This window comes from Cynocephalus volans, chromosome 1, assembly GCF_027409185.1.
Source record: "Cynocephalus volans isolate mCynVol1 chromosome 1, mCynVol1.pri, whole genome shotgun sequence".
Taxonomy (NCBI): Eukaryota; Metazoa; Chordata; class Mammalia; order Dermoptera; family Cynocephalidae; genus Cynocephalus; species Cynocephalus volans.
The window spans coordinates 28,936,177-28,963,827 of record NC_084460.1 but is presented as its reverse complement, the minus strand read 5'-3'; the positions used below and the strand labels follow the sequence as shown (position 1 = coordinate 28,963,827).

At 43.2% G+C, this 27,651-nt stretch overlaps 1 protein-coding gene across 5 annotated transcripts; it reads left to right on the top strand.

The window, feature by feature from the left end:
• The first annotated feature begins 2,202 nt into the window (after positions 1 to 2,202).
• COMMD7 (COMM domain containing 7) lies at positions 2,203 to 27,338 on the top strand. Of its 5 annotated transcripts, none has more exons than XM_063107910.1 (9): positions 2,203 to 2,355; positions 9,644 to 9,694; positions 9,794 to 9,896; positions 19,472 to 19,528; positions 19,612 to 19,649; positions 20,097 to 20,187; positions 20,415 to 20,464; positions 21,301 to 21,349; positions 21,922 to 27,338. In XM_063107910.1, exons 1-9 carry the CDS (start codon positions 2,272 to 2,274, stop codon positions 22,083 to 22,085), a joined length of 687 nt encoding a protein of 228 aa, XP_062963980.1. In that variant the 5' UTR covers positions 2,203 to 2,271; the 3' UTR covers positions 22,086 to 27,338. The 5 variants fall into 5 exon arrangements, with proteins under 5 accessions (XP_062963980.1, XP_062963970.1, XP_062964007.1 ...); XM_063107900.1 differs by having other exon boundaries at positions 9,641 to 9,694; XM_063107937.1 differs by having other exon boundaries at positions 21,897 to 22,072.
• The last annotated feature ends 313 nt before the right edge of the window (positions 27,339 to 27,651 follow it).

Below are 27,651 nucleotides of genomic sequence, written 5' to 3'. Positions count from 1 at the left end.
CACAATGTGATAAGCATTAAAAGAAATAATGATTCATTCTCAGATTTCAGCACCAAATTAAAAAATACTACACTGCAAAGTATTATCATCATTATACGCGTTGTATATTCAGGTGCTTAAAACAAAGCTTTGGGCTGACTGGTTAGCTGAGTTGGTTAGAGCATGGTGCTGATAACACCAAGGTCCAGGATTCGATCCCTGTAACCATCAGCTGCCCCCCCCCAAAAAAAAAAAAAAAAAAAAAGATTATGCTAAAATAAAGCTTAGCAATGTTAGGTACTTAAAATGGTTGTTATTTGTACCTCAAATTTTAATGTGCCCACTAACCACCTGCAGATCTTGTTAAAATGCAGATCCTGAATCTCCAGGTCTGGTGGGCCTGCACTTCTAACAAGCTACCAAATGAGACCCATGCTGCTGGTTCAAGGACCACACTTGGAGTATCAGGGATTACACAGCTTGGTGAAGTGGGAGAGTTCTGAATATGAAAACAAATCACAAAAAAACCAGTGACCTACAATGCAGAAGAAAAACAAGACAAGACAGTCACTGTATTACTATAATATTGGGTGGCAGTTTCAAGTCAATTTCTTTCTTTTTCTCTATTTTCTGTCACATGAGCTAATTTAATTCCCCAAATATTTATTGAGTGCCTCAGCACCAGTCACTATGGTAGCAGAAATTTTAAAAATCTAGTGGTGGTTTCCTCAAGGATGTTATAAAAAAAATTGAAAATTAAACAAAACTTAAAGCAGGTGCATTTTATTAAATGTAAGTTATACCCAAAGTTGATATAACATTTAAAGATATGAATAAATATAATACTCCGTCATGAATATTTTTTAAAAGATTAAAATTATTTTAAAATAAAAATTTGGGGATGGCCAGTAGGAGCTCTGAGTTCGGTCCCTGTCTGTTCATAACCTGAAGGTTTACTCTCTTCCAGGGGTCCCCAGACTTGGACTGTACCCTGCACACACTCCCAAAGCACCTAGTCCTTCTTGGCATCAGTTAACAATTTCACAAACACGTGAATTTCACATGTGTGTCTGCCTCCCTGAGTAAAACTCTGACTTCTCTGAGGAGGCCAGGCACTGCATGTGATTTATCACTATGGGGTCCCCCCCCCACCATCTATCACAGTATCTGCCCCACAGCAGGCACTCAGTATTTGTTGAATGAATGCACGAGTGAAAATAATGACTAAAGGAGATGGACTTTGACTCTGGGCAGAAGATATTTTGTTCATACCCTTCCAGAAGGATATTTAGGGAAGGGTAGAGGAAAATTCCTGGTGGAAAAGGCTAGCCAATCCCCGCACACCAGGTTTCTAGGCACCCCCTCCCTACACTCAAGGCTGGACTCAGGGCTGGATGAAGCTCTTGATCTTGGGGGTCAAGTCCTAGATTCCAGGAAGCAAGCCTCCATTTTCTCATCAGTCCAATGGGGCTCAGGGTAATACTCACCTGAGGGCTGCAAAGGGTCCCTGGGAAGAGAGAACATGGGGTTACAGAGTTTGAGGGGCTGCAGCGATGATCACTGTCTCAATAACCTCCCTTCACCCACCTGACCAGTGCCCTGCCCCCACTGTCACAGCCCTTGTACTTCTTTGAGTAACCCTTTGGAGGGTCAGGCCCCACCCCAGGCCTTTCTGATCAGATACTCTGGGGGAGGGGCCCAGCAATGGGCGCTAATCTACGTCCTCCAGGTGATGCCCAAGTTTGAGTCCTGCTCCTCTGCTCTGACATAAGCCCTCCGAGAGACATTGCCTTGTCCCCTTCCCTTTCCCCAGTGCCTGGGGTCTAGAAGGCGTGCAATAAATATTTGCCGAATGCATAATAACGACGATACTGAAAATAATAGCAGCTAGCCGTTGATGGAGGGCCTCCTGTGTGCCGGGCTCTGCTCGAAACGGTTTTGGAGGATTAACTCACTTAAGCAGCCACACCAGGTGTCATTTTACAGAGAGTGAAACTGGGGCTCAGAGAGGCCAAGCGCTGTGCCCAGGGGTCACCCAGCGCGAGAGCTGGCAGGGAGTCCCGCGTTTGGCCGCACTGCTCCTCAGAGCCCTCCGTGAGCCCCGCGGCCGCGGCGTCCACGGCCCGGCGAGGGCGCCCCCGCCACCCAGAGGCCGGCCGGGGGAGGAGCGCGGCGGTGGCGGCGGCGGGGGGCGGCCGTGGCGAAAGTGCGGATGCGGAAGCGCGGCCAGGCCGGCGGCGGCGGCAGCGGAGGAAGCCGCGAGGACGGCAGCTGCGGGGCCTGGCGGACGCCATGGGCCGCCTGCACTGCACGCAGGACCCCGTGCCCGAGGCCGTGGGCGGCGACATGCAGCAGCTGAACCAGCTGGGCGCGCAGGTGGGCCGGGGGGCCCGGGGGGCGGGGGGCGCGGGGGCCAGGTGACTCAGGGCGGGCTGCGCGGCGGCCGGGGGAGGGGCCGGGGGCGGGGCTCCCGGGCCGGGGGCGTTGGCGCTGCGGGCCGAGGCGCGTCTGGGGGTCGCTAGACCGAGGGGCGTCTGGTGTGCGTTTGGGGTGCATGAGGCGGGTTCAGGGAGGGGCTAAGGGGAATTGAGAGCTGGTAGTTTGGGGAGCCGAGAGATCTCGGGAGGCCTAAGGGGTACAGAGATGGGACTGGGGGGCTTCGGGGGGGTGCTGGGACAAAGGAGAGTTTGGGGGTCTTAAAAGAGGCATCGAGGGGAGTCGTGATGAGGCTGAGGGAGTGTGGGGAACTGAAGGGAGCCTGGGGGAGTTTGGGGGAGCGGTGGAATCCAAAGAAGACGTTTGGTAGGGAGGCCAAGGGAGACTGGGGGCCTGAGGAGGGTCAGAAGATCCCAGCAGACCGAGGGAAGCCTGGCATGGGGGCAGGGACTCTGGGGATTCGATGTGGGTGTCAGTATTGGCCAGGCCAGCGTGGGGCTCTGTGGGGCTGACTGAGCAGCGTCTGGGGCAGGGCTAGTGATGACGTCCCGCTCCCAGTTAAGAGGAGTACCCGGAAGTCCCCGGGGAAAGACAGCGCGTACACCGTGCACAGTGAGGCCCCCAGTCTTGGGAGTGGTGGAGCTGCAAAGCCTTTCCCTGTTCAGGCTGCAGGTGCCAACCAAGTCAACCTTGGAGGCTTCCTGCTCCTGTGCTGGTTGGGAAGCCCCTTTGATAACCATAAAGGCAGCGGAAATAAACAGGTTAAAATGACACTTCTCACCACCACTGTAAAGATGCATCTATATCCCCCACTGGGTTGTAACTTCCCAACAGATGGGGCCCATCTCTTTCATCTCAATATCCTCCACAACTTCCCACACATGTCGTAGGCCCTTTTGTGTACTAAAAACCAAACATTATTTTCTGATAAAGTACTTGTAATGATTTTAATGGTAAGCATGTTTTAAGCCTGTGTTGTCCAATAGAAATAAATTGCAAGCCACATTTCTAATTTTACATTTTCTAGTAGCCACTTTTAAGATTACAAAGAAATGGGAAATTCATTTTAATGTTTTCTTTAATCTGGACTGGCTGGTTTTCTCAGTTGGTTAGAGCACAGCCTTGTAACACCAAGGTCAAAATGTTCAGATCCCCGTGCCAGCCAGCCACCAAAAAAAAAAAAAACTTTAAAAAAATCCATTATATCTCAAAATAAAATGATTTCGATATTTAATTCATAGTAAAAATAGTAGTGAGATCTAGCCAGTTAGCTCAAATTGTTAGAGCACGGTGCGGATAACACCAAGTTCCAGGGTTTGATCCCTGTACTGGCCAGCTGCCAAAAAGTGTCAGATATTTTACTTTTTTTTCCTGGTAGTTGGTTGATATGGGCATCTGAACCCATGACCTTGGTTTTACAAGGCTGTGCTCTAACCAACCGAGCTAACCTGCCAACCCCCTGAAATTTTACTTTTTGATACTAAGTTTTCTAAATCTGTGTGTATTGTATTTTACACTTACAGCACATCTCAAATTAGGCTAGCCCTTTTCAGTGCTCATGTGTCTAGTGGCCACTGGACTGGACAGTATAGTTTTTTTGTTTGTTTTTTAATTGCAACATAATTGATTATACATGTTTGTGGGGTACAGAGTTGAATATCAGTACCTGTGTAAAATATGTGATGATAAAATCAGTTTAATTAGTATTCATCATTACAGAATGTAAGCATTCTTTGTTGGACAGTATAATTCTAAGTGCTTTTATTTTATTTTTGGTGGCCGGGCGGTCTAAGTGCTTTTAATTGGTGGTTTTCTTGGCCGGTGGGGGGGGATTCGTATTCGAACTGGTGACCTTGGCATTAATAAGGCTGCATTCTAACCAACTAAGCTAACTGGCCAGCCCTTAAGTGTAAACTGAGTCTGTTAATTCACGCAGTCCTTGCAATCACTGTAGTAGGTAAGTACTGTTATTCTTCCCATTTTATAGATGAGAAAACTGAATCACAAAGTAGTTAAATAAAAATAGCTATTATTTATTGAGCACACACCTTGTACGAGGTATTATGTTAAGTGCTCTATGTGTAACAACCCTAAAAGGTAGATGCTATTATTATTCTATTTTACGGATAAGAAAAAATGGTTCAGGGGAGTAGATTGACCTGTTTAAGGTCAGGCAGCCAGGAAGTGGTGGAGCCAGGAATTCAAGACAGGATGTCTGACTTCAAAGCCTGGGGAGGTAGCTTAGCTTTTACTTGTTAATGCATCAGTGTTCTCTGGAAGACTTCCATTTGGAGAATTAAAGATTCCAGCTGCTAAAACAGCTAAGTTTTTTGTTTCGTTTTGGTTTTTGTTTTAAGATACTGGATTGTATGATCCCTAAGGCTACCTCCAGCATGATATTCATAGAAAATATAAACCACTTCCTTTAAGATCAGAGCTTACTCATTTTCTCACCTTGAAACACACTTTACCTTCATTTTTAATACAGAAAGCTTTCTCCTGATAAGCAACTTACTTGATCATTTGGGCCATTCCCCTCCTCTGCACCTTTTGTTGGATGATCAGACTTCACTCTTAGCTGAATTTATTTTGAAACCTGAGGTATAGGCCTGAAGGAACAAAAGAATCATTGTATTAATGTTGGCAGCAGTATTTACTGCTCGTTCAGTGGCTATTTACCTGAATGCCTATTACACACCAAATAGTAAACCCAACAGTAAACCGAGTGAGGTTTACAGAGATTTGATAGGCAAGCCCTCTTTCCTGGGGAGGTTGTGAACTGCTAGGGTATGTCAGAAAATGGAGAAGCAAGGGCTGGCCTGTGGCTCACCTGGGAGAGTGCGGTGCTGATAACACCAGGGCCATGGGTTCAGATCCCTATATAGGGATGGCCGGTTAGCTCACTTGGGAGAGCGTGGTGCTGACAACACCAAGTCAAGGGTTAAGATCCCCTTACCGGTCATCTTTAAAAAGAAAATGGAGAAGCAATACAGAAAGAACTAAATTGTATATAGATGTGACCTCCGATGCCCAGGGCCAGTCCTAGGTAATGTGGAGCCTTGAGAATAGGTAGGATTTAAAAATAACAACTTTTAGAATGGTTGTGAGAGAATAAATTCAGAAAAGTATAAACAAAAAAATGGTCCACAGTCTTCTCACCTAGCTAGAAATGAAAGCAACACACATGAAAAATTCAAACAGTATACAAAGATAAAAGTTAAATGTTTATTTCTCTTATCCCCAGAAATCGTCATTTTATTTTATTTTATTTCATTTTTGGCAGCTGTCCATTATGGGGATCTGAACCCTTGACCTTGGTGTTGCTCCAGCCAAATGAGAATTGAGCTAACTGGCCAGCCCTAGAAATTGTTATTTTGATAGTTTCTCATGCATCTTTATATATATATAAAATCTTCATCTGCCAGCATATCTACGGGTATCCTTGAAAAAAAAAATTTTTTTTTTTTTACAAAAAAGGGATCATGGCTGGCTAGTTAGCTCATTTGGTTATACTGGTGCTCAAAACACCAAAGTCTGGGGTTCAATCCCTGTACCAGCCAGCCAAAAAAAAGGGCGGGGGGGCTACAAGGTCAAGGGTTCAGATCCCCTCAGTGGCCAACATCATATTTTTTCTTCATCTTGTTTTTTTTTTTTTTTTTGCTTAATAATGTATTGTGGATATTTTTCCCCTTAGGCACAAACAGATCTACTGCATTCTTTTTGGTAGATAACTGTATAATACTCCTTGAAATGGATCTACCCAGTTTATTTAACCAGTCTATTAATCAAGACAAATTGCTTTTAGTTTTTTGTTTCTATGAACAGTGCTTTCAAGGAACAGCTTTGTGTGTGTTTAGAACATATCTGAATTAAAACATTTACTTTTTGGAATGTATTTGAAGAGTATACTTCTTGCAATGGAATTACTAGGTCACGGGGTATTATCATTTAAAAATTAGGTATGTATTGCGAAATTGCCCTCTAGAAAAGTTGCCTGTGTATCCTCTTATCTGGAGTGTGGGAGCCTGTCTCTGCTTCCTTGTACTTTCACCAGCATTGATGTCCTCAAACTTTTGTGTTTGCAGATCGGATAAGTGAAGAATGGTATCTTCTTGTTTTACTGATTTGCATTTGTCTAGTTTAGAATGACCTTGAGCATCTCTTCATGTGTTTACTGGTGAGAATAGTTAAGATGTTGATATGCATGGATAGCCACGGGCTGGTGAGCACTGCAGGAAGAGGTGCCTAAGCAGGTGCAGAGGCAAAGCATGGGCAAAGCGTTGAGGGAAGACTTATTCAACAAATACTTACTGTGCACTTATAATATTTAAGGTGCTGTGAGGATACAAAGCCGTACAAGGAACCTTGTCTGCTAAGACACATCTGTGTTCCTTATCAAGTTTGAAAATTCTAGGTGCCCACAGGCAAGGTTCCAGGAGGAAGCCTCAGAAGTTCAGAATCTGGGTAGGTCTGTCCCTTTCTTGCTGGGAGTGTCCTGGTATCTTGGCAGGGCTTTGAAGGATAAGGAGGGTTTGGAAAAATGGAGATAGGAATGGGGGTAGATAACAGCCAAAGACCAGATTAGCTTGAGGCCCCTGAGGTGGGGGCCTGGAGGTGGGGGATGAGGCTGACAAGGTTAGAGGTGAGCCCAAATGCTAGCCTGGAAATGGAAAGTGGTTGGAGGTCTTCTCAGCTGCCCCCTTTCTTTCTTTCTCTTTCTTTCTTTCTTTCTTTCTTTCTTTCTTTCTTTCTTTCTTTCTTTCTTTCTTTCTTTCTTTCTTTCTTTCTTTCTCTCTCTCTTTCTCTCTCTCTCTCTCTCTCTCTCTCTCTCTCTCTCTCTCTCTCTCTTTCTGGCTGTAGATGGCATAGGAAATACAGTCGGCCAAAGATCTGATAGTTCCACAAATTTGCAGTAAAAATAAATTTAAAGAAAAAAAGGAAAACTTAAAAAAACAATTTGGGGACACATTCTTAAACCAGTCCTGACCTTGCTTTACTTTATAAACTCAGCAGTTATACAGAATTAATACCCAATACATAAATACTGTAGAAAGACAACCCCTGGATTATCATTGGTTAAAATGTTTCTAGGGAATGTTGAGGAAGTTTTGAGAAAGCCTGTACTCCTATACCATTGGCTGGTGGGAGTGTGAATCCGTGTAACTTCTTTGCAAGGTAATTTGGCAACATTTTCTCAGAACTTAAAATGCATATATCCTTTGACCTAGGATACATTTTAAGAATGTATCTCACAGACATACTTGTACATGTCACAAGAAATATGTGGGGGGATATTCCTTGCAACATTGTTTCTAACAATGACAGCAACAAAACACACACATAGGTACACTAAAGTTCACAGGGAGCTAATTAGGTTAAGCCTGTACAGTCAAGTGCCGTGCAATTGTTAAAAGAACCAGGTAGACTTAATCATATGCTGACATGATTAATCTATAAAATGTAACTGAAAAAAGTCAAGGTGAAGGGAGTAGCTTCAGTTTGTTTTTATTTGTATTTAAAAGGAATTAAATGAGAATAAAATGACTGGGAGGCTATAGAAAGTGTCAGCAGTAACTGCCTCTGGAAAGTGGGACTGATGAGGGACAGGGAAAGAGAAAAGCATTTATTTTATATTCTAAAATAAAATACATGTTAGAATAAAATAATACAGAGCCCCAGTGGTTATATGTGCAGAGTTTAGTGTGTCACAGGAGTAGGTGCATTTGACAATTATACTACACATACAACTTTGGGGACTTTGAGCTAAAGTAGATGCCTATAATCTTTTTTGTTTGTTTGTTTTAATATTGTATTGCTCCTGGAAGGTGGATCAAATGGTGTAGAGACTTATAACTATGGCTATGATCATTGTTACCATTTGCTTAGGTTCTAGCCTGGTGCTGTGCTGGAGGCTTTGCAAATGCTGCCTTTAGTATTGTTCTGGAAGCTATGTGTTATTACTTGTTTTCCCTGTGGGACACAGGGGCTAAGTGACTTGCCCAAGTTCACATGAATGCTCAAAAGCAGAACAGTCATTTACATATGAGTCTCTTAAACTCTGGCATCTTGGGCTGGCCAGTTTGCTGAGTTGGGAGAAAGTGCTGGTAACACCGAGGTCAAGGGTTCTCTGGCATCTTAGTTTTCTCCATTATGCAACATGCACTATCCATCAGGGGGAACATAGGAAGGTAATGATCCATGTCTCAGTCTGCTTAGGCTGCCATAACAAAATACCATAGAATGGTTGGCGTAAACAACAGACCTTTATTTCTCACATTTCTGGAGGCTTGGAAGTCCAAGATCAAGTGCTGATGAGGGCTCTCTTTCTGGCTTGTAGAAGACCACCATCTCTCCATATTCTCACATGGCAGAGGGACGGAGAACTCTGGTGTCTCTTCTTATGAGGGCACCGGCCCTAGGGGGTTAGGGCCCCACTCTTATGACCTCATTTAACCTTTATCAGCTCACAGGCCCTATCTACATATACAGTCCGTTTGGGAGTTAGGGCTTCAATATATGGGTTTGGGGAGGATATAAACATTCAGTCTCTAACAATACAGTACAGTCAAGAGAAAAGCAAATTAACAGGCACAAAACAGTAAGAGACTGTTTTAAGGCAATGTATAAAAAAGTGTTAAAATTTACTATTTTGTTATACAAGTACAAGATGGTTATGGGGGTGGGGTAGAAAATATGGAGAGGCAAAACAAGAAAATAAAATTCATCCAAAGCTCGCCACACAGAACTAACTGCTCTTAATGTTTTGGTGATTTCCCCTTCCAGACCATTTCTGTGTGTGTATGTGTGTGTGTGTGTGTGTGTGTGTGTGTGTGTGTGTGTGTGTGTGTGTACGCCCTGGAGATGTATATGTGTACACACACAATCTCTCGATATATGTCTCCCAGGTATCCCAATAAAACATTCATGTTTTTCAGACAATAGAGTGACATAGGTATATTGACATTGGTGATGGGTATTGTGAACATTTGTAACTCTGTTTTTGGCCGGCTGGCTGGTAGGGGGATCTGAACTCTTGATCTTGCTGTTACAAGGCTGTGCTCTAACCAACTGAGCTAACCAGCCAGCCCCTGTAACTTTAAGCTGATCAAAACATGTATCACCACTTGTCTGTTATTCTTCTCTCTCAAGGGTCTAGAGTTGGATGGGACGTGGCACACTGACCCAGGTGTAGAAATTTTACTGATGTTCTCTGTTCTCTTCACAGCAGTTCTCAGCCCTCACAGAAGTGCTTTTCCACTTCCTAACAGAGCCAAAAGAGGTAAAAGATTCTGTGATAAAGAGAATTCCCAAGCATGGGTCTGTGATCCTCAGGTCCTTGGAAAGTGAAGGTCTGGTTTGTGCTGTTCCCTCTCTGCAGGTGGAAAGGTTTCTGGCTCAGCTTTCTGAATTTGCCACCACCAATCAGATCAGTCTTGGCCCCCTCAGAAGCATCGTGAAAAGCCTCCTCCTGGTTCCAAATGGTGAGTAGCCTCTCTTAGCAGCTTTGGCTAGAGGTGTTCCTTGAACATTCCTTTAACCCACGGAGTCATCGAAGCATGCTGTGGGCACTGAGCCAGAGCATTCAGTAATGAGCCAAACATAGGTGGGGCTCACAGTCTTGGCGGGAACCCAGGTAAGTAGGCAAGCTTAGTGTAGTGGAATAGAGGTGCCCTCTAGAGCAGCAGAATGCAAAGTTCAGCCTGCATCTTGCTTCTCTCCCCAAACTGTTCTCTTGGCCTCTGCACAATTAAGTACCGATACTGAGAGTAGATACTGAGAAATTATTATTTGGCAACACTCTTGAATGTAATACTTTTTTTTAAAAATGGGGCTTTTTTTTATTGTGGTAAAATACACATAAAATTTACCATTTTCACCAACTGGTACTCGTATTTTGTATGTTTTTTTTTTTTTTTTTTCCCTAGGAATTCATTTTCATTGCATTTTACAAAGAATGTTGGTCCATGATAGATTGAAAATTAAAAAGATAGGTTCTTTACCACATTTGTTTTGAGAAGCAGAGTTTGCCTAGAGCAATCAGGAAAAGTTTCCAGCCAAGAGAGAGTTGGTCACCAAGGTTTAGCTATATGCAAGGGTTCAGATCCCCTTATTTAAAAAATAAAAAGGTTTAGCTGTAGGGGCTTTCCTTGTAGCACTGTTTATGATGGTGAAATATTAAAAACAATCAAACTGCCTGGTAGCAGGAGACTGGTTTAGTAAGCTGTGGTCGATCTTTACAGGGAAACATCATAGTGGTCAAAAGTTCATACTTGCAAGTTAGGTGGGTTCAGGTTTGAATCCTCGTCTATTATTTGCTAAGTAGTGTGCCTTTTGCCAAGTACCTGATTTTTCCTGAACCCTAGCAACAACCCCTCCCTAGCAGTGTCCCCCTCATCTAAGCTCTTTTTTTTTTTTTTCCTTTGGATGTGGGTAGGGAAAATTGAATATTAACCAAGATAATGTAGGGTTGGCCAGTTAGCTCACTTGGTTATAACACCAAGTTCAAGGTTTCTGATCCCTGTGCTGGCCAGCTGCAAAAAAAAAGAGAGAGAGAGAGATAACATAAATAAAATGCTTAGCACAAATGCCTCAATAAAAGGTTGCTCATTTTTTCCGGTTACACAGTAATTTAAAAAGATGCTGGAGAGGAAAATGTAATGATATGGAAAACCTTTCACAATATACACCATAGGCTTTTTTTTTTTGCAGCTGGCTGGTATGGCGATCTGAATTCGTGACCTTGGTGTTAAAAGGCTGCACTCTAAGCTCTAACCAACCGAGCTAACCAGACAGCCCCTAAGGCCTATTTTTGTTTTCTAAAAACAAAGAAAAAAAAAAGTTAACTGTGGCTGTATATGGGTGGTAGGACTCCAGGGTTTTTTGTTTTGTTTTGTTTTTTTCTTTTTGGCTGGACGGTACCAGGATTGAACCCTGGACCTTAGTGTAATCAACACCACACTCCAACGAACTGAACTAAGTGGCGTTTATCTGCCAGCTCTAGGACTCCAGGACTCCAGGACTCCAGGTTGTTTTAATGGTATATTTTTGGCTGTGTATTATCTGAAAAGTTGCTAGTAATAATTTAGCAATTTAATTAAAAGTTAATGTTATTTAAAGAGAGAGGTGACATTTGAGCCGAGTCCTAAAGAATCAGTAAATGTTGACCAGGCTGAGAAGAGATAAAACAGAATCCCTGATATGTACATTTTAAATATGAGTAATAAGCTGATCTTCCCAAAGTCTCAGCCCAATGGCATATTAAAAGTTGGGGACTTAATTTGTTTGTTCCTGTTGGGCTTCTTCCCGTATCTTAGTGAAGATCCTTTCCTTTGCCCTGTAGTGTGCTCCAACTAGAACACTCTGGAGATTTTCAGCTGTGAAATTTTCTGATCTTCTGTGTTTATGACTCTTTGCCTTCATGGCTGGATGAGAACTTGAAGACTTTTCTAACACAGGAATAAATTTTTGTTGTGAACTTTTAAAACAATGCAGAGCTATGGAGAGTCGAAAGTGAAAATTCTCCTCTCGCTCTCATCCTATTTTTGTCCCTAGAGATAATCACAATATAATTTTAGTATATATCCTTTTACATTTTTTATAAACCTGTGTTTTATATTTTTACACTAACAGACATTCACATATACGTTCACGTACTTCTGTTCTTTATAAATGGTAGCAAACTATGAAATTGCTCTGCAGCTTGCATTTTTTCATACCTGATATGTCATGGAGATCTTTCCAAGTCAACTTTATTCTTTAGGTGGCTATAGTGTACCATAGGCTGAATGTATCCTCTTTAAGTTAATCCATTTCCTGTTGCTAGATGTTTTAGTTGTTCTGTTTTTTCACCCTGATAAACAGTGCTGTAGCCAACATCTTTACTACTTTGTACTCACGAATGTGAGTATTTCTGTTGATAGGTGCCTGCAGTGCAGAACTGCAAGTCTTTATTCTCATTCGCTAGCCTACACCTTTGAGAATGGGTTTGTCTAGGGCTGAGACCTGTGTACCCAACAGCTATTGTGCACACTGATTTTCAGGAAACCTCTATCTGGTGTCCCTGCCTCCATTTTTTTTTTTTTTTCTTTTTTCTTTTTTTTTGGCGGCTGCCCGTGTGGGGATTTGAACCCATGACTTTGGTGTTATAAGGCTGCATTCTAACCAATTGAGCTAACCAACTGGTCAGCCACCTGCCTGCATTCTTTTTGGGGGGGGCTGGGGGGCAGCTGGCCACCTGCCTGCATTCTTTCCTGTCTTTCTCCTCTCTGCTCCCCACCCCACTCTGTGTTGCCACCCTGCCTTCAGTTGTTCCCAACTCCTGGTCCCAGCCCTGTGCTGCCTCTTTCAGAAAGCCTTCCTAAATCACTTCAGTCCACAGTGTCTTCCCCGTCCTCTCAGGGTCCAAGGTATGCTTTTTACCTGCACCTCCCATTATGGACCACAATCATTTACAGTCTTCTGCTGTTCATACTGTTTCACATGTGTCTGTCTCATGGCTCCAACAGATTGTCCCTAGAAGTCAGGGGTGGGTCTTGGTCTTCTTTCCTAAGTCAAGTTTCCAAGCAAAGTACTAACATAAGACGGTGCTTAGTACATGCTGGGTGAGTCGAACTGAATTTAGGAGATGCTGTGATCCTCCCAGGGGATGTCGGGTTTACATTTTTCAAGCATTATTGATTATCAGTATTTATAGGAAATCCTTTTCTATAGATACAGAGAACATTGAGGAACTCATAGCATTCAATCGAGAGAAGGGTTTTACGGGTTCAGTTGGATTGGAGTCTTGGTCACGTCACTTAATGTAGCTATTTGGCCCTGGACAAATCAGCCTCTTGGAGTCTCAGTTTCTAATCTGAAAAGTGGAGTAATAAGAGGAGATTATGATGGTGGTGTTAGGAATAAATGAGTTAATGTATATAAAGCACATAACACTGTGCCTGCTAAACTGTAGCCTTTATTTATTGATAGATCTGCCAGCTTTCAGTCCTATGCCTCAATATCAAATCATGAGATAAAACTTTCCTTCACCTAACGGGGAGGATCTGAAATCATTTCTTAGGGCTGGCCGGTTAGCTCAGTTGCTCAGAGCACGGTATTAATGTCTCAAAGCTTTTCAAGTTCTAGAATTAAGGTCTCTGGTTTGCTGTAGTTCTCAGTTTGCTCTTCGGTATATTTTATTCTTCCTTTTGTTCTCATGATGGTGTAACTTTACTTTTCCTGAAGTAAGTTTTCCTGCTTAAATTCCTCATTTCTTCTAGAGCATCTCCTAAGCATCTGAGATTGCAGCTTGGAAGACTCTTGTTCCCTTCTTATCCTTTGGCCTTATGTACCTTTCTTTCCAGTCCTGAAGGCTGCTGTCCCAGAGCAGGTTCTTAGCCCTTCATGCCTGTTTATGGCAGTAACATTTTCACCTCTGTTCTCCCATCCCAGACTCCAGTTAGCCCTGGAGCACACTTTCTGTAGCATACCTTGGATCGTGCTGCTCCTCTCAACTATGCGCTATGCATAATGAAGTCTGCAGTCCTTAGACTGACATTCAAGGCCTTTCCCAATTACATCCGAAGTATAAAAGCCTTCAGGCCCTTATCTTGCTCTTCTCTCATCCTGGTCATGCCTGTGCAGTAAGACCTCGTTGTAGAAGTATGGCTTGTTAGAGTTGAAGGGGCCTCAACCACCCACCAGATCAGTCTTCCCCAAATTGGTGTGTTTATCAATAAAAGGCTTTAGTGGTCAGACAGAATCACAAAATACTGTCCCCCCATGTCAACCTTGGAATCTTGGAGGTTCACATACACATTAAGATATCTCAGGCTCTGAAAAGTCCTGCAATAAAGAAACCTGCTTAACCAGTATCTGTGAAATATAGTTAACGGTGGAACTGTTCTTTTTTTTTTTTTTTTTTGGCAGAAGGAGGGTCAAATACAAGCTTTGTAAAGTGCTGGTCTTTGTCATATTTTAAAAAATATTTTTCTCTTACTATTTAGTATGTAATTCTTAAAAACACCCTGCTTCAGCAGTTATCAGCCCATGGCCAAATCAGTTCATCTGTACCCCACCCACTTCTCCTGACTGCTCTCCAAACTGGATTCTTTTAAAGCAAATCTCAGATCTATCATTTTATTCTTAAATACCTAGTTTTCTATCTCTAACTGATAAAGGATTTTTTCCCCTTATCAATCCCCAACCCGTTATCATATCTAAAAGGAAAATGTGCAGTCAGTGTTCAGACGCCCCCATTGTCTCATGCATTTTGTTTGTTTATAGTTGGTTGTCTCCATCAGGATCCAGATTGGGCCCCCAGATACAGCATTTGGTTGCCGGATGGCCCTCCTGTGCTTACTTGCTTCCTCACCATGGCTACTTAACAGTTCTGAGACTTTGAGCCAAGTTCCTTAACCTCTCTGAAGATTGGTTTCTTCAGTGATGAAATGGAGCTAACAGTGTCTCCTACCCTGTTATAAGGATCGAGAAAGATAATGAATGTAAAGTGCTCACTTCAATAAGTGGTAGCTGCACTGCTGCTAATATTATGATGGTCATTTTCATTGTGTGTATCTCCTAGACAAGATTACATATCACTTGGCAGGAGGGCCACCATTTTTTGTTTTTGTTTTGATAATTAGCAAGGACTGGCCAGTTAACTCAGTTGGTTAGAGTGTGGTGCTGATAATACTAAGGTCAAGGGTTCCAACCCTGTACCAGCCAATCTCCTCCCTCCCAAATTAGCAAGATATCTGCCTGTTGTGGGTGGTCAGTCACTGATTTTTTTTTTTTTTTTTTTTTTATGAAAAGGTGATAACATCCCTTCCCCACTCCCCAAGGAATTCTTTCTGGTTGGATGAAAAAAGACTAATCAGCATTGAACAGTAGTCACAAATGGTATTTGATCCAATGTTGAACTAAGTCCCCCAGGACTGGCAAGCTCACCATGCTCTGTCACTTTTTTCTGTGGCACCTTTCACCTTATGGTGTACTCATTTGTCACATTGTCATTATGGTCTTTCTCCTCCCAGTAGAATGTAGACCTCATAAGGGTGGAGATTCTCTGTTCGGTTTATTGATGTTTCCCAGCATCTAGCGTGGTACTGGCACATGGCAGGTGTTCTGTAAATACATGCACAGTGACTATGACCTCTGTCCCCACCCCAAGCCTCACAGGGTGGATTCAGCTGGTCAGCCTTCAGGGTCAGGAATTACTGGATGAATACATCTCACCATCCTCTTCCATCTGCCTCCTCCTCCAGGAGTTTTCACCAAGGCTTTGTTCTGTTCCTTGGGCTTCCCTTATTACACTGAATAAGCTCATATATGGCTCAGTTGGTTAGAGCATGGTGTCATAACACCAAGGTCAAGGGTTCAGATACCTGTACCAGCCAGCCACCAAAAAAAAAGCTCACATATTTTAGATTTCAGGCTGGAAAACCAATTTTGCTGATTTTCCAACTGTCTCTTGACAGAACTGAAATTCCCACCCTCATTTATGTTTTGTCCCCCATACTGCTTGACAGCTATGAGGGTCTGGGCAAGGCAACTGTTCTGGTGAACATTGGTACCAAAGAAGTTTATTAACCGTCCCAGATGGTTATCTGTGTTTAAAGAAGGACGTTCTGTTCACATCCCCATACCAGACAGCCACCAAAAAAATAAAATAAAATAAAGATGGATGTTCTGCAATCTCCCCAGGTGACACGTTCTGATGACTGTAGCCCAGAAGTTTACACACTTATCTTTCTGTCTGACATGGGGTTAAGGCTTCAGACCTGTCTCATGGCTGACATTTGCTTAGGACAGAGGAATGACCAAAGGAAAAAACTGAAAAAGAAGTTAAGAGCTTGAGGCCTAGCACAATGCAAATATTTTTAAAGTCTGGCTCTTGCCTACCCAACGTAAATTCAGGATGCAAAGCCTGCTCTTTGGCCTTTGCAACTTGATAGCCTCCATCAGTCACGGTCTAGGCATTGCCTGGTACTGCTTTGCCAGGATAGCCTATCTCAGAATGACCAGGGGTAGAGAGTACTTGGTTTTGGGGGGCCCTCCAACCTGTAAACCACTTGGCTCTGCCACTTCCTGGCTGTTGGGGTCCTGGGAAATTAATTTAACTGTTTTTTGTTTGTTTGTTTGGTGGCTGGCCTGTATGGGGATCCAAACCCTTGTCCTTGGTGTTACAACACTGCACTCTAACCTGTAGTTTTTTTTTTTTTAAGTGACATTTTGTTTGCTTGTTTGTTTGTTTTGTTTTGTTTTTGGTAGGCTGGCCAGTAAAGGGATCAAACCCTAGACCTTGGGACTTTTTTTAAATGATAGCAAAGTACAATAAAGGAAACAAAAATTGATCACAGTTCTTCCACCTGCACGTAAAAAACAAAACAAAACAAAACCCTACATGTACATGTTTAGAAAATTTTGAAATGACAGAAAGGAAGAAAACAAAAGAGAAACTCACTACACCCAGTTCCTTTCCCCAGAGATATTCACTCTCAACTTTTTCGTGGATATGTTCAGGGAAAAAAACATATTTTACATCTGCCAACTTACCTATTGGATAAACATATAAGGCTGGCCGGTTATAATTAAAGATTTAAATAAGGAAATCTTACAAACCTTTTTTATTTACACAAAAAGAATCATACTGTGCAAACTGTTCTGTACCTTTCCTTTTTTCTTTTGATTATGTATATATAATCAAAATATATATTTTTTTCTTTTTTTTTTGGTGGCTGGCCAATAACAGGGATCAAAACCTGGACCTTGATGTTAACAACACCCTGTTCTAAGTAACTGAGCTAACTGGCCATCTCTCTTTTAATTATATTTTCAGAGTTACCTCTTTTTATTTATTTATTTATTTTGGTGGCTGGCCAGTACAGAGATCCAAACCCTTGACCTTGGTGTTATAACACTGTACTTTAACCAAGTGAGACAACTGGCTGGTCACCTCTTTCTTTTTAAAGCCTGCATAGTATTCCATTGTATGGATTCTTTCATTCAACAAGTTTTTATTCAGTGCCAACTGATAAACAGTGCCGGGCACTTTTCTAGGAGGTTGAAACAGAGCAGTGGGCAAAATGAACCAAGTCCTTGTTCTCATTGAATTGATGTTTTAGTGGAAAAATTGGCAATAAATATATAAAATAAAATTGGGTAGTTATAAATGCAATGTAGAAAAACAGAGCAGTATTAGGGTATGAGTGAGGGGTAGTACCATTTTAAATAGAGTGGTCAGGGATCCTTTCAAGGGGTTGAGATTCAAGCAGAGGCCTGATGAAGTGAGGGGATGAGCTGTGTGCAGATTCGAGGAGGGGACAGTGTTCCCAGCAGAGGGAACTGCAAGAGCAGATGCCTGTAGGTAGGAACCTACCTGGCATATTATAGGAACAGCAGAGTAAGTGAGGGAGAGAGTGTAGGGGTTCTAGAGAGCGGGGCTCTTTGGAAGGGCTTTGGATTTTGCTGTGAGCAAAACAGGAGATATTAGAGGGTTTTAAACAGAGGAGAGACATGCTCTGACTTACGTTTGAAAATCACTTTGGCACCCAGGCTACAGCGTGCGTACACCAAAACCAGCCTGCTATTAGTGACATTTCATCCCTACTGCCCACATTGCTAAAGAGCTTCCTATGTACATCTCAGTGTGCTTTGGGGAGCATATCTGGTTTTGGGGGTTTTTTTGACAGCTGGCTGGTATGGGGATCCAAACCCTTGGCCTTGGTGTTATTAACACCACACTCTAACCAACTGAGCAAACTGGCCAGCCCTGGGGGCATATCTGTTAGGTGAATTCTTGGCAGTGCAACTGTTGACTATATGCATTTGCCAGATTTTCTTCCCTAAAATCTTAATCTTTTCGGTCTTCAGCTTCCTGGTAAATTAAAAGTTATGTTAATAGTCCCCACTTCACAGTGTTTGGGGATCATCAAACAAAATATTGGATTTGAATTGGATATAAACTAAGGGGCTGTACACTTGGTAGTTCTGAGTTCATTGGATTGGCTAGCAAGTAGCCTTCTTCTTGGAGGGCCTTTATGGCCAAGGTTTCCTGGGGTCTTGCCTTTTTTATTTCCCTGTGGCTTCCTTGCTCAGTCTGATTTTGGAGATAAAAGATTTCCTCCCTTTGTTTACATGGTTGATTTTACAGGGCACAACAGCTTTTAGGATTGTTTTTCTGGAGTGAGGTGGGTGTGGGGATGTGGGTTTAGGGTATGGGTTCAGGGCCTCCCCTTGATGGGAGTGGATGTCTTCTTATTCTCTAATTAGTCATCTTCTGGCGGACTAAGAAGTGGAAAATTTTAAAGTGGTTGCCAAATTGTTACTCCAGGCTGTAGCCTGCAGGTTGCCAAATTGCTGGCAGCACTCTGTTTTCAGGAATTGGAGCCCACAAGCAGAACAAAGCAGCCCCCACAGGGGAGTGTTCCTAGGGATGCTGAAGGGAAGTTTTGACAGCCCCTCTGGAAGTGACCTGTGAGTTGTAGAGGCCAAACTTGGTGTACTGCATGAAAGCTGATTTCCTAGGACAGCACTGTCCAATAGAACTTTCCAGGCAGATGAAAATAGTCTATAATCTGCACTGTCCAGTACAGTGGTCCCTGGCCCTATGTAGCTCTTGAGCACTTGAAACAGCTAGTGTGACCGAGAAATGGAATTTTAAATTTTATTAATTTTAATGAAAATTGAAATAACTGCATGCAACTAGTAGCTACATATTGCATCATGCAGTTCAGCTATTGTCCAGCCTGATGTCGAGCTCCCTCTGCCTCTGCTTCAGGACTCTGTAGCCTCACTCATTCTCAGATTAGTCTCCCATCCCCGAGTCCTCACTTCTTCCACACTTGCTAGAGGGGAAAATAATCATGTTGGACAATACACAGAACATGCAGTCTTTCTTGTTCTCCAGCTATTTCCAGTGCTCTTTTTCTCCCAGCTGGATGGAGATCTTCATGGAGCTAGCCATTTTCCCATATTCCTCCTGTCCTCTATGTCATATAGTTGTGCACATTAAATATTTATTGCCAACTGATTCACTGATTTGCCCTTTTTAACCAATGTCTCCTCTGCTCCCAAGGTGCCTTGAAGAAGGGTCTCACAGCCGAGCAGGTCCGAGCGGATTTCATAACTCTGGGTAGGTCATTGCCCAAGGTTGCTCACAGTGACAGGCCCGTGTGGCTTGTTATTATGTTAATGTCTCCTTCTGTTCTTTTATAGGTCTTAGTGAGGAGAAAGCCACTTACTTTTCTGAAAAGGTATAATTCCTTTTAATCGAGGTTAATTAAGATCCCTTTTATTTCGTGAAAAGAAAATGGAAAGTGCTGACTGAGACAAACCCATCAATCATCATGCATCCTTTCTCCAGCTTAATGTTTTTCATTTGGTTTCATGTGAATGACATACATACAGCTTTTAACCTGTGCTGTTAGTGCACCTCTCATTTTTTTCTCTGATTTGACTGAATATAAATGTCACATGGTTTTTGTTCCAACACTGACTAAATCTTTGAGAGAAAACATGCATAGTGTCTTCTGCAGCTCTGTACTCGCCCCCCCCCCCAGATATGTGCATATAGGCCAAGCCCCTGGTTTTGTGTTCTTCCTACTGTCTGTATAAATACTCAAAGTTGCTGTGTTTGTGGCACAATGGGGAGGGGGAGATTTTCCCATTGTTATGACTTTGGCTTTTTGCTTTTGTTCCAGTGGAAGCAGAATGCCCCCACCCTTGCTCGATGGGCCATAGGTCAGACTTTGATGATTAACCAGCTTATAGATATGGAGTGGAAATTTGGAGGTAACTAGTTAGAGCCAGTCCCAGGTCTTTGGGTGATATAGGGTGGGGGTGCAGGGACTTTTAGATGGCCTCCATGGGGAAGACGTGTCCTTAGTCCTCAAACACTGCTGGGGCCACCAGCTGCTCTTTTGCATGCTGTCCACATTCAGTAGCTGTTCCCATCCATAGTTTGGCCTCCTGAAGAGCACATCTTGCTGTCCTCATAGTTTTTCTTTTTTGTGTCACAGTGACATCTGGGAGCAGCGAATTAGAGAAAGTGGGGAGTATTTTTTTACAAGTAAGTCTTCTCCTGATCCTTGAAAATGGGTAGATTTTTGACTCTTAAAAGTTATTAAATCTGGGCTGACCCCGTGGCTCACTTCGGTGAGTGCAGCGCTGGGAGTGCAGCGGCACTCCTGCCGCGGGTTTGGATCCTATATAGGGATGGCCAGTGCGCTCACTGGCTGAGTGCCGTGCGGGCGACACCAAGCCAAAGGTTGTGATCGATCCCCTTACTGGTCACACAATACAAAAGAAAAAGAAAAAAAAAAAGTTATTAAATCTACTTTGGGTTTCTTTAGATATCCATTTAAATGGATGTTTCACTGAAGTGCCTTTTATATCTCAGAGCAATGTGGTTAACCAAAGTCATGGTCATGATATGCTTATTTCAGATTAATACATCTAATATTGGGCTGGCTGGTTAGCTCAGTTGGTTACAGCATGGTATTGTAACACCAAGATCAAGGGTTTGGATACCTGTACCAGCCAGCTGCCAAAAAAACCAAAATAGATTCTAACTTTGTTCATAAAAGTTTGATTGTTCCTGTAATCATGAGAATTGTTAGAACTTTTAGTGGTGGATGATCCAGACTGCCTCTCTGCAACTCTCAAGTTAGAAGTGGGATGTTTTGATGCTTATTGAGTGAAAGGGTTTTTTTTTTTTGTTTTGGTTTGGTTTGGTATTTTTGGTGGCTGGCCGGTACAGGGATCTGAACCCGTGACCTTGGTGTTGTGAGGCTGTGCTCTAACCAACTGAGTTAACCAGCCAGCCCTGGATGAAAAGGTTTTAAGAATTTCTTTGCCCAATTGTCATTGTTTTAATTTTAAATTTTTCTTTTTTTTTTTAATCAGTTGAAGTTGGTGGTTAAGAAAGGAAGTCAGACTGAAAATGTGTATATAGGTGAGTCCAAATTCCCCTTTGAGCCTTTTCACTTTCCGTGTTCTCTTCAGTGGGCTTGCAAAGCCTACCACAAATCATCCCTTCCAGAAAAAAAGTCACGACCAAGCTGTGGAGTAGCCACTCCACTGCCTTTCCTCTCAGAAAAGATGATACGAGGAGCATTAAAAAGCCATTGCAGGTTGGAGACCCTGAAGTTGAAGAGCCTTTTGGAGAAAGGGAAGGGGGTGGAGGCGGATGGCTGGAGTTGAGGAAGATTAAAAGCAAGACGCTCTTGCTGCAGATGTCGCATCAGACATCCTGAGCGGTGCTTTTTGGTCTCCGTGCTGTGGAGTGATGCCATGCTAACACACTCCCCGTTTTTCCCTTACAGAGCTGAGAACCTTCTGTGTTCAAGGATCTCAGTTCTTTATTATGATCAATTACCCGTCAAGAGCTGCTTAGGGGTACTAAGCCAAAAAAGAAAAAAATCTTAGGGTGGAAATTAATTTTCTTGGATGATTTTGCCGAGTTGGAAACATTTACCTGAAGCTGAATTTTCTCTCCCCAGAATTAACCTTGCCACAGTTTTACAGCTTCCTGCACGAGATGGAGCGCGTTAGAACCAGCATGGAGTGTTTCAGCTGATTCCTGTCCCCTGCAGCTCCGCCTCCCCTGGGTGCTGCTCCCAGAGGTGCCTCCCTCACAGGCTGTGGATGCTCCATTTGGCCCTGCTCATGTCTTGGGAGCCCGTGTGTGAACGGCTTATGAAAAACAACAGGATTAAGTACTTAAATTACCTTGTAAACTCCTTTTAAGGGAACCTCTACCACCCATCTCCCAGGGTATTCTGACAGGCCATTGCAGCTCAGATTCAGGGGAGAAAATAAGTTGTCACTTCCCCATCAAAGTTCCAGAGTAAACAAATGGTGCCATCACCCAAGATAACATGCTGATCGGCCTCCCCCCCAAAAAGGGAGAGCTTGTTTATGGCTGAGAAAGAGATGGAGCCCTATGACACAGGTGGAGAGCCCCCAACAATTTCTACACACCCCGTGTCTGTGTGTCTGTGTAGGTGGGGTACTGCCCGTCAGTTGTTAATGAGGCACCCCTGTTTAACTCCGTGCTGGCTCTTCTCTGAAAGGAACTGAGGCTAACCCCTGTCCCCACGTCTGGTTGTGCCCTGGGATATTGTTCTGAGGCAGACCTTTTGAGGCTCTCTTAGCTTGTTTTAGTTCAAGTTGACCACCTCTGTTGGTTAGATGAAGAATAAAAAAGGTTCTGAAGAAAAGGTCTGGTCCAGTTGTTTTGCAGCGTGGATTGAAGAGTCATCTGCACTACTGACCTCCAAAAAAAAGAAAAAATTTTAAAAAGTCATCTGCCTTGCTGAGAGCTACTGCTGCTCTTTTTTTTTTTTTGACTGGCCAGTAAGGGGATCCAAGCCCTTGACCTTGGTGTTATCAACACCACGCTCTAACCAATAGTGCTGCTTTTATCTTCAAATTGTCTTCCTGGTTTTGGCAAAGGCCCTGGGTCTGCAGTGAAATTAGCTGTGGTCCAAACTTTTCCTCCTCTTCCTACTTCTCCCCTCCCCCTCAGAAGTTTTGTAAAGTTTTGAATAGATAACACATGCCCCTGATTCAAATGACTGTGTAAATTAATTCCCTTTCCCTCCCCCCAATTCCCCAGTTACCTAGTTCTCCTCCCCAGAGGCAACCACTGTTATTAGTTTATCTGTGTTCTGGAGATATTTCCTGCATTTGCAAATATATGTGCATATAGTTTGACTTTTCTTCCTACACAGATGATACCACACTGTACACACCATCCTGCACCTTGCCTTTTTCCACTTAACTTGGAAATTGTTCCGCATCAGAGAGCCGCCTCATCCTTTGTAACAAATGCACCATGTTTCTTCAAAAGGAGGATTTATTTCACCAGTTTCCTGCTGATGGGCATTTCTGTTCTTTCCATTCTTTTTTTTCTTATAAGCAATGTTACAACTAAATATTCATGTGTATATGTCATTTTGCACATATGAAAGTATATTTATAGGGTAAAGAGATAGATGTGGAATTGCTGGGTCATGGAATATGTGCATTTATCAAACAGTATAAAAAGGAATAAAGCGGGCCGGCCCGTGGCTCACTTGGGAGAGTGTGGTGCAGATAACACCAAGGCCACGAGTTCGGATCCCTATATAGGGATGGCCGGTTAGCTCACTTGGGAGAGCGTGGTGCTGACAACACCAAGTCAAGGGTTAAGATCCCTTTACCAGTCATCTTTTAAAAAAAAAAAAAAAAAGGAATAAAGCAAACAGGTCCTGTCATCCCTGTCTCCCATTTTCTCAGTTCCTACTACCCTCTTCCAACAGGTAACTCCTGTTATTAGTTTCTTAGGTATCCGTCCAGAGGGGTTTTTTTTCCACATATAAGCAGTAGTAATTTGTATTTTTATACTCTTGTTTATACAGATGATTGCACACCATACATACTGTTCTTAATATATGTTGGAGATCTTTCCATATCAGTATATAAAGCATCTGTATTCCTTTCTGTGGCTTTAACATATTCTGATATGGATGGATCATAACCAGCATTTGCAATTCTGATAAATAGTGCCAGTAGTTATCAGGGTCCTCCAGAAAAAGAACCAACAGGTACGTGTGTGTGTGTATATATTATACAGATGAATATATGTGTATATATTATATAAATGTGTATGTGTGTGTGTATATATATCTCAAATATAGAGAGAAAGACTTATTTGAAAGGATTGGCTCACACGGTTGTGGAGGCCGGGTAAGTCTGCAGAGTAGACCAATAGGCTGGAGACCCAGGAAAGAGTTGCAGTTCAAGTCCAAAGGCTGTCTGTGGCGGAATTCCTTCTTACCTAGAGAAGGTCAGTCTTTGTTCTGTTAAGGCCTTCAACTGATTGTATGAGGCCCACTCACATTTTTTTTTTTCTGCAGCTGGCCAGTATGGGGATCCAAACCCTTGACCTTCGTGTTAACACCATGCTCCAACCAAGTGAGCTATCCGGCCAGCCATGGTCAACTCAGATTATGAAGTAGAATCTGCTATACTCAAAAGTCAACCAATTTAAATGTTAATCTCATCCAAAAAACACCTTCACAGAAACATCCAGAATAATGTTTGGCCAACTATCTGGGCACCATGCTCCAGCCAAGTAGACAAAAAATTAACCCTCCCAGTTCTGTAAGGACCTCTACAGAGATTGTTCCAGTTTATGCTTCCATCAGCAAGATTGTTGTCCACAAGTCCCAAAGAAAAGTAAATGGGTTCATGAGGATTGTGAGAGCCTCATGTTCCTGAGACCATGAGAATCTAATTTAAAGAGATATCACATAATGTCAGAACAGGAAGGTACCTAAAATACAATCTAATTAAATCGATTCATATTGGAGATGGAGAAACTGAGGCCTAGAGATTGAAACTGGTCAGTGGCCAGTGGTCAAACAGTGCTGCCTTGTGATTCATAGGGTCCTACTTGATTCATAAATGGGATCCTGGGCCGGCCGGTTCCCAGTTGGTTAGAGCACAGTGGTATAACACCAAGGTCAAGGGTTCAGATCCCTGTACCAGCCAGCTGACAAAAAATGGGATCCTGAGAGACTTGAAGGGGATCACTTGACATGCCAAACCATCCAGTGCTGGTCCCGGTCAGGGTGCTCAGTAAGCACCTGGCTGGCCACTGGACAGATTCTGACCAACGAGCTCCTTGTCCTGCCCAGTTCTGGCTCTTCTGCTCCACCTGGACCACAGCAGTAGCTTCCTGAGGGCCCCACATGAGTCTTCATTCAGCCTCAAAGCTTCTCCGATCCAGCCTGTTTCCTGTGTGAACATTCTTATGGGCATATCTCATGTCAGCCAATAGATCCAAATCCTCCTTGCTCTGCCTGGTGTCCAGGGTAAAGTCCAAATTCCTCAGCACGTTCAACCCAAGCGTCTGGCCCTGCTCTACCTACCTCTTCCAACCCTCCACCTCCTTTGCCTCCTGGCAGGCATCCTGTACTGGTTCTTCCAGACTGTTTATAGCTTTCAAGCCACGAGGCCATCTGCTTTTTGTCCCTTTGGGCCTGCAGCACTTCCCCACACTTCTGAGTGCCTCCTCTGACAGCCCTGGGCCATAATAAGCAACCCATGGGCCTTCATACCTGTACCGGGGCCAGGAGTGCAGGCTCTGGAGTCAGACTGCTTGTGTTCCAATCCTGGCCTCTCTGCTTACCACCTGTGGGATTTCTGACAAACTCCTTCACCTCTCAGAACCTTAGTTTCCCCAATTGTAAAATGGGTATAGTTGTCACTTCACAGGGTTATTGGGGGGTCACTTAGCACAATGCTTGCTCAACTGTTGAGCAACTTATTATCAAATTACTACAATTGTCTGTTTCCAGGGTTCTCTTCCCCACTAGCCGGTGAGCTTCTTGACAAGAGGCATGTTTTCAGCTCAATAACCCAAGCACTTAGCATCAGTCCTCCTCCACACCCCCACCTTGTAACAGGTCCTGTCCTTTGTTAAAATGAAATGAGTCTGAGCGTAGCTCCTCCATGACAGGACTGTTTACAAACCTGCCTGGCTTTGGAAAAAGAGATCCAGGGAAATTGTTTTGATTGTTGGTCAATTTTAACATAGGTCATAGGTCTGTAGTGTAAGGTGGCCAGGCTGGGCACCCATCTTCCAAGAGCAGTTAAACACCTTGCTCCCTGATTCCACAAACATTCTTGGAGCACCTCCTATGGGCAAGGGCTTGGCTGGGCCCTGTGGGAGTAGGTAATAAGTTATGTATACAGATAACTGACAATTTGTCTTTTCTATGGAAGAGTAGACTATGTCCCCACTCCCATTTGCGATAGGTCAGAGACCATTATGAACTCCGGGAACTGCTCCAGTCCTTTGTTGTATTGGAATTTTGTCACGAATATCATCTATTGAATAAGGGGCATTGATCAGGACCTGAAGACTATAGGGCAGGGACTTCACCTCAGCGCTGGGGGATTTGAGCAGGATCTTCCTTACTGTTAGCATTTCTTCTCTGCATCGATTCACTCTTGTTCCTATCCTGTTTAGAAATCTGCTCTCAGTTAACCTAGTCTTTGGCTACAAGTTTATTCTTATTTTCTTTTGGAGTTTAGTGTTCATTAAGATAGATGGTAATGGTCAGGCCGAGAGAAGATGACCCAGAAATACCTGTATTCTTTCCCTAGAGGAAAAAGGACTGTTCTGGCTGCGGGGGCGAGGCAGGGGGTGGGGGGTGGTAGGCATTTGGTGTTCAGTTCTGACATTTTTTTTAAAAAGCTGCTGATGGCAAGGAAAATCCCCAAATAGTAGTTGGCTGCTCGCTGCTCCTCCTCAACCGATATTTTCCTAGAAGATGTTTGGTCTTTTCCGGATTGCATTATTTCACATATTTTATATTTCACAGAGGTATTTGAGAATTTCTGTGACAAGTGCTACTGATAATGGCTAATGATACCTTAAATTTGGACATAGTTTTGTTATTTATGTTTTTGGAGGGTGCTTAAGTTTATTAAGGCATAATTTACATATCGTAAACTTCACCCTTTTTGAGAGTACAGTTTGAGGACTTTTGGTAAAGTATACAGTTGTGTAACCACTACCACAATCAACATATCGACTATTTCCATCACGCCAAAAAGTTCCCTCATGAGTCTTTATGGTCACTCCCCTCCCCTCATCCTCAGTCCTGATTTCTGAACCACTGACCTGATTTCTGCACCCACCACTTTGCTTTTCTGTGATGTCATATGAATGGAATCATTCAGTGTGTAGCCTTTTGTCCCTAGCTTCTTGCACTTAGCCTATAAGTTTTTCAGATTCATCAGTGTTACTAATGCATCAGTAATTATTTCCTTTTTATGGCTGGCTTGTATCCCATAATATGGATACATCCCAGTTTTTAAAATCTGTTTATTGATATAAATGACCTCTGTGCTACTGATGGAATAAATCATTTCCTGCTTTGGCGGTTTTTTTGTTGTTGTTGTTTGTTTGTTTTTAAGATGACCAGTAAGGGGATCTTAACCCTTGACTTGGTGTCGTCAGCACCACGCTCTCTGAAGTGAGCGAACCGGCCATCCCTATATAGGGATCTGAACCCGTGGCCTTGGTGTTATCAGCACCGCACTCTCCCAAGTGAGCCACAGGCCGGCCCTTGGCGGTTTTGATCACATCGTAGTTTTCAGCGTTCATTCCTTCCATAACATCCGTCATCTCGTTTGAAGCCCTGGATACTCTGAGAGTTTGGTGTTATTACACCAATGTCTGAAAAACAGGACACTCCA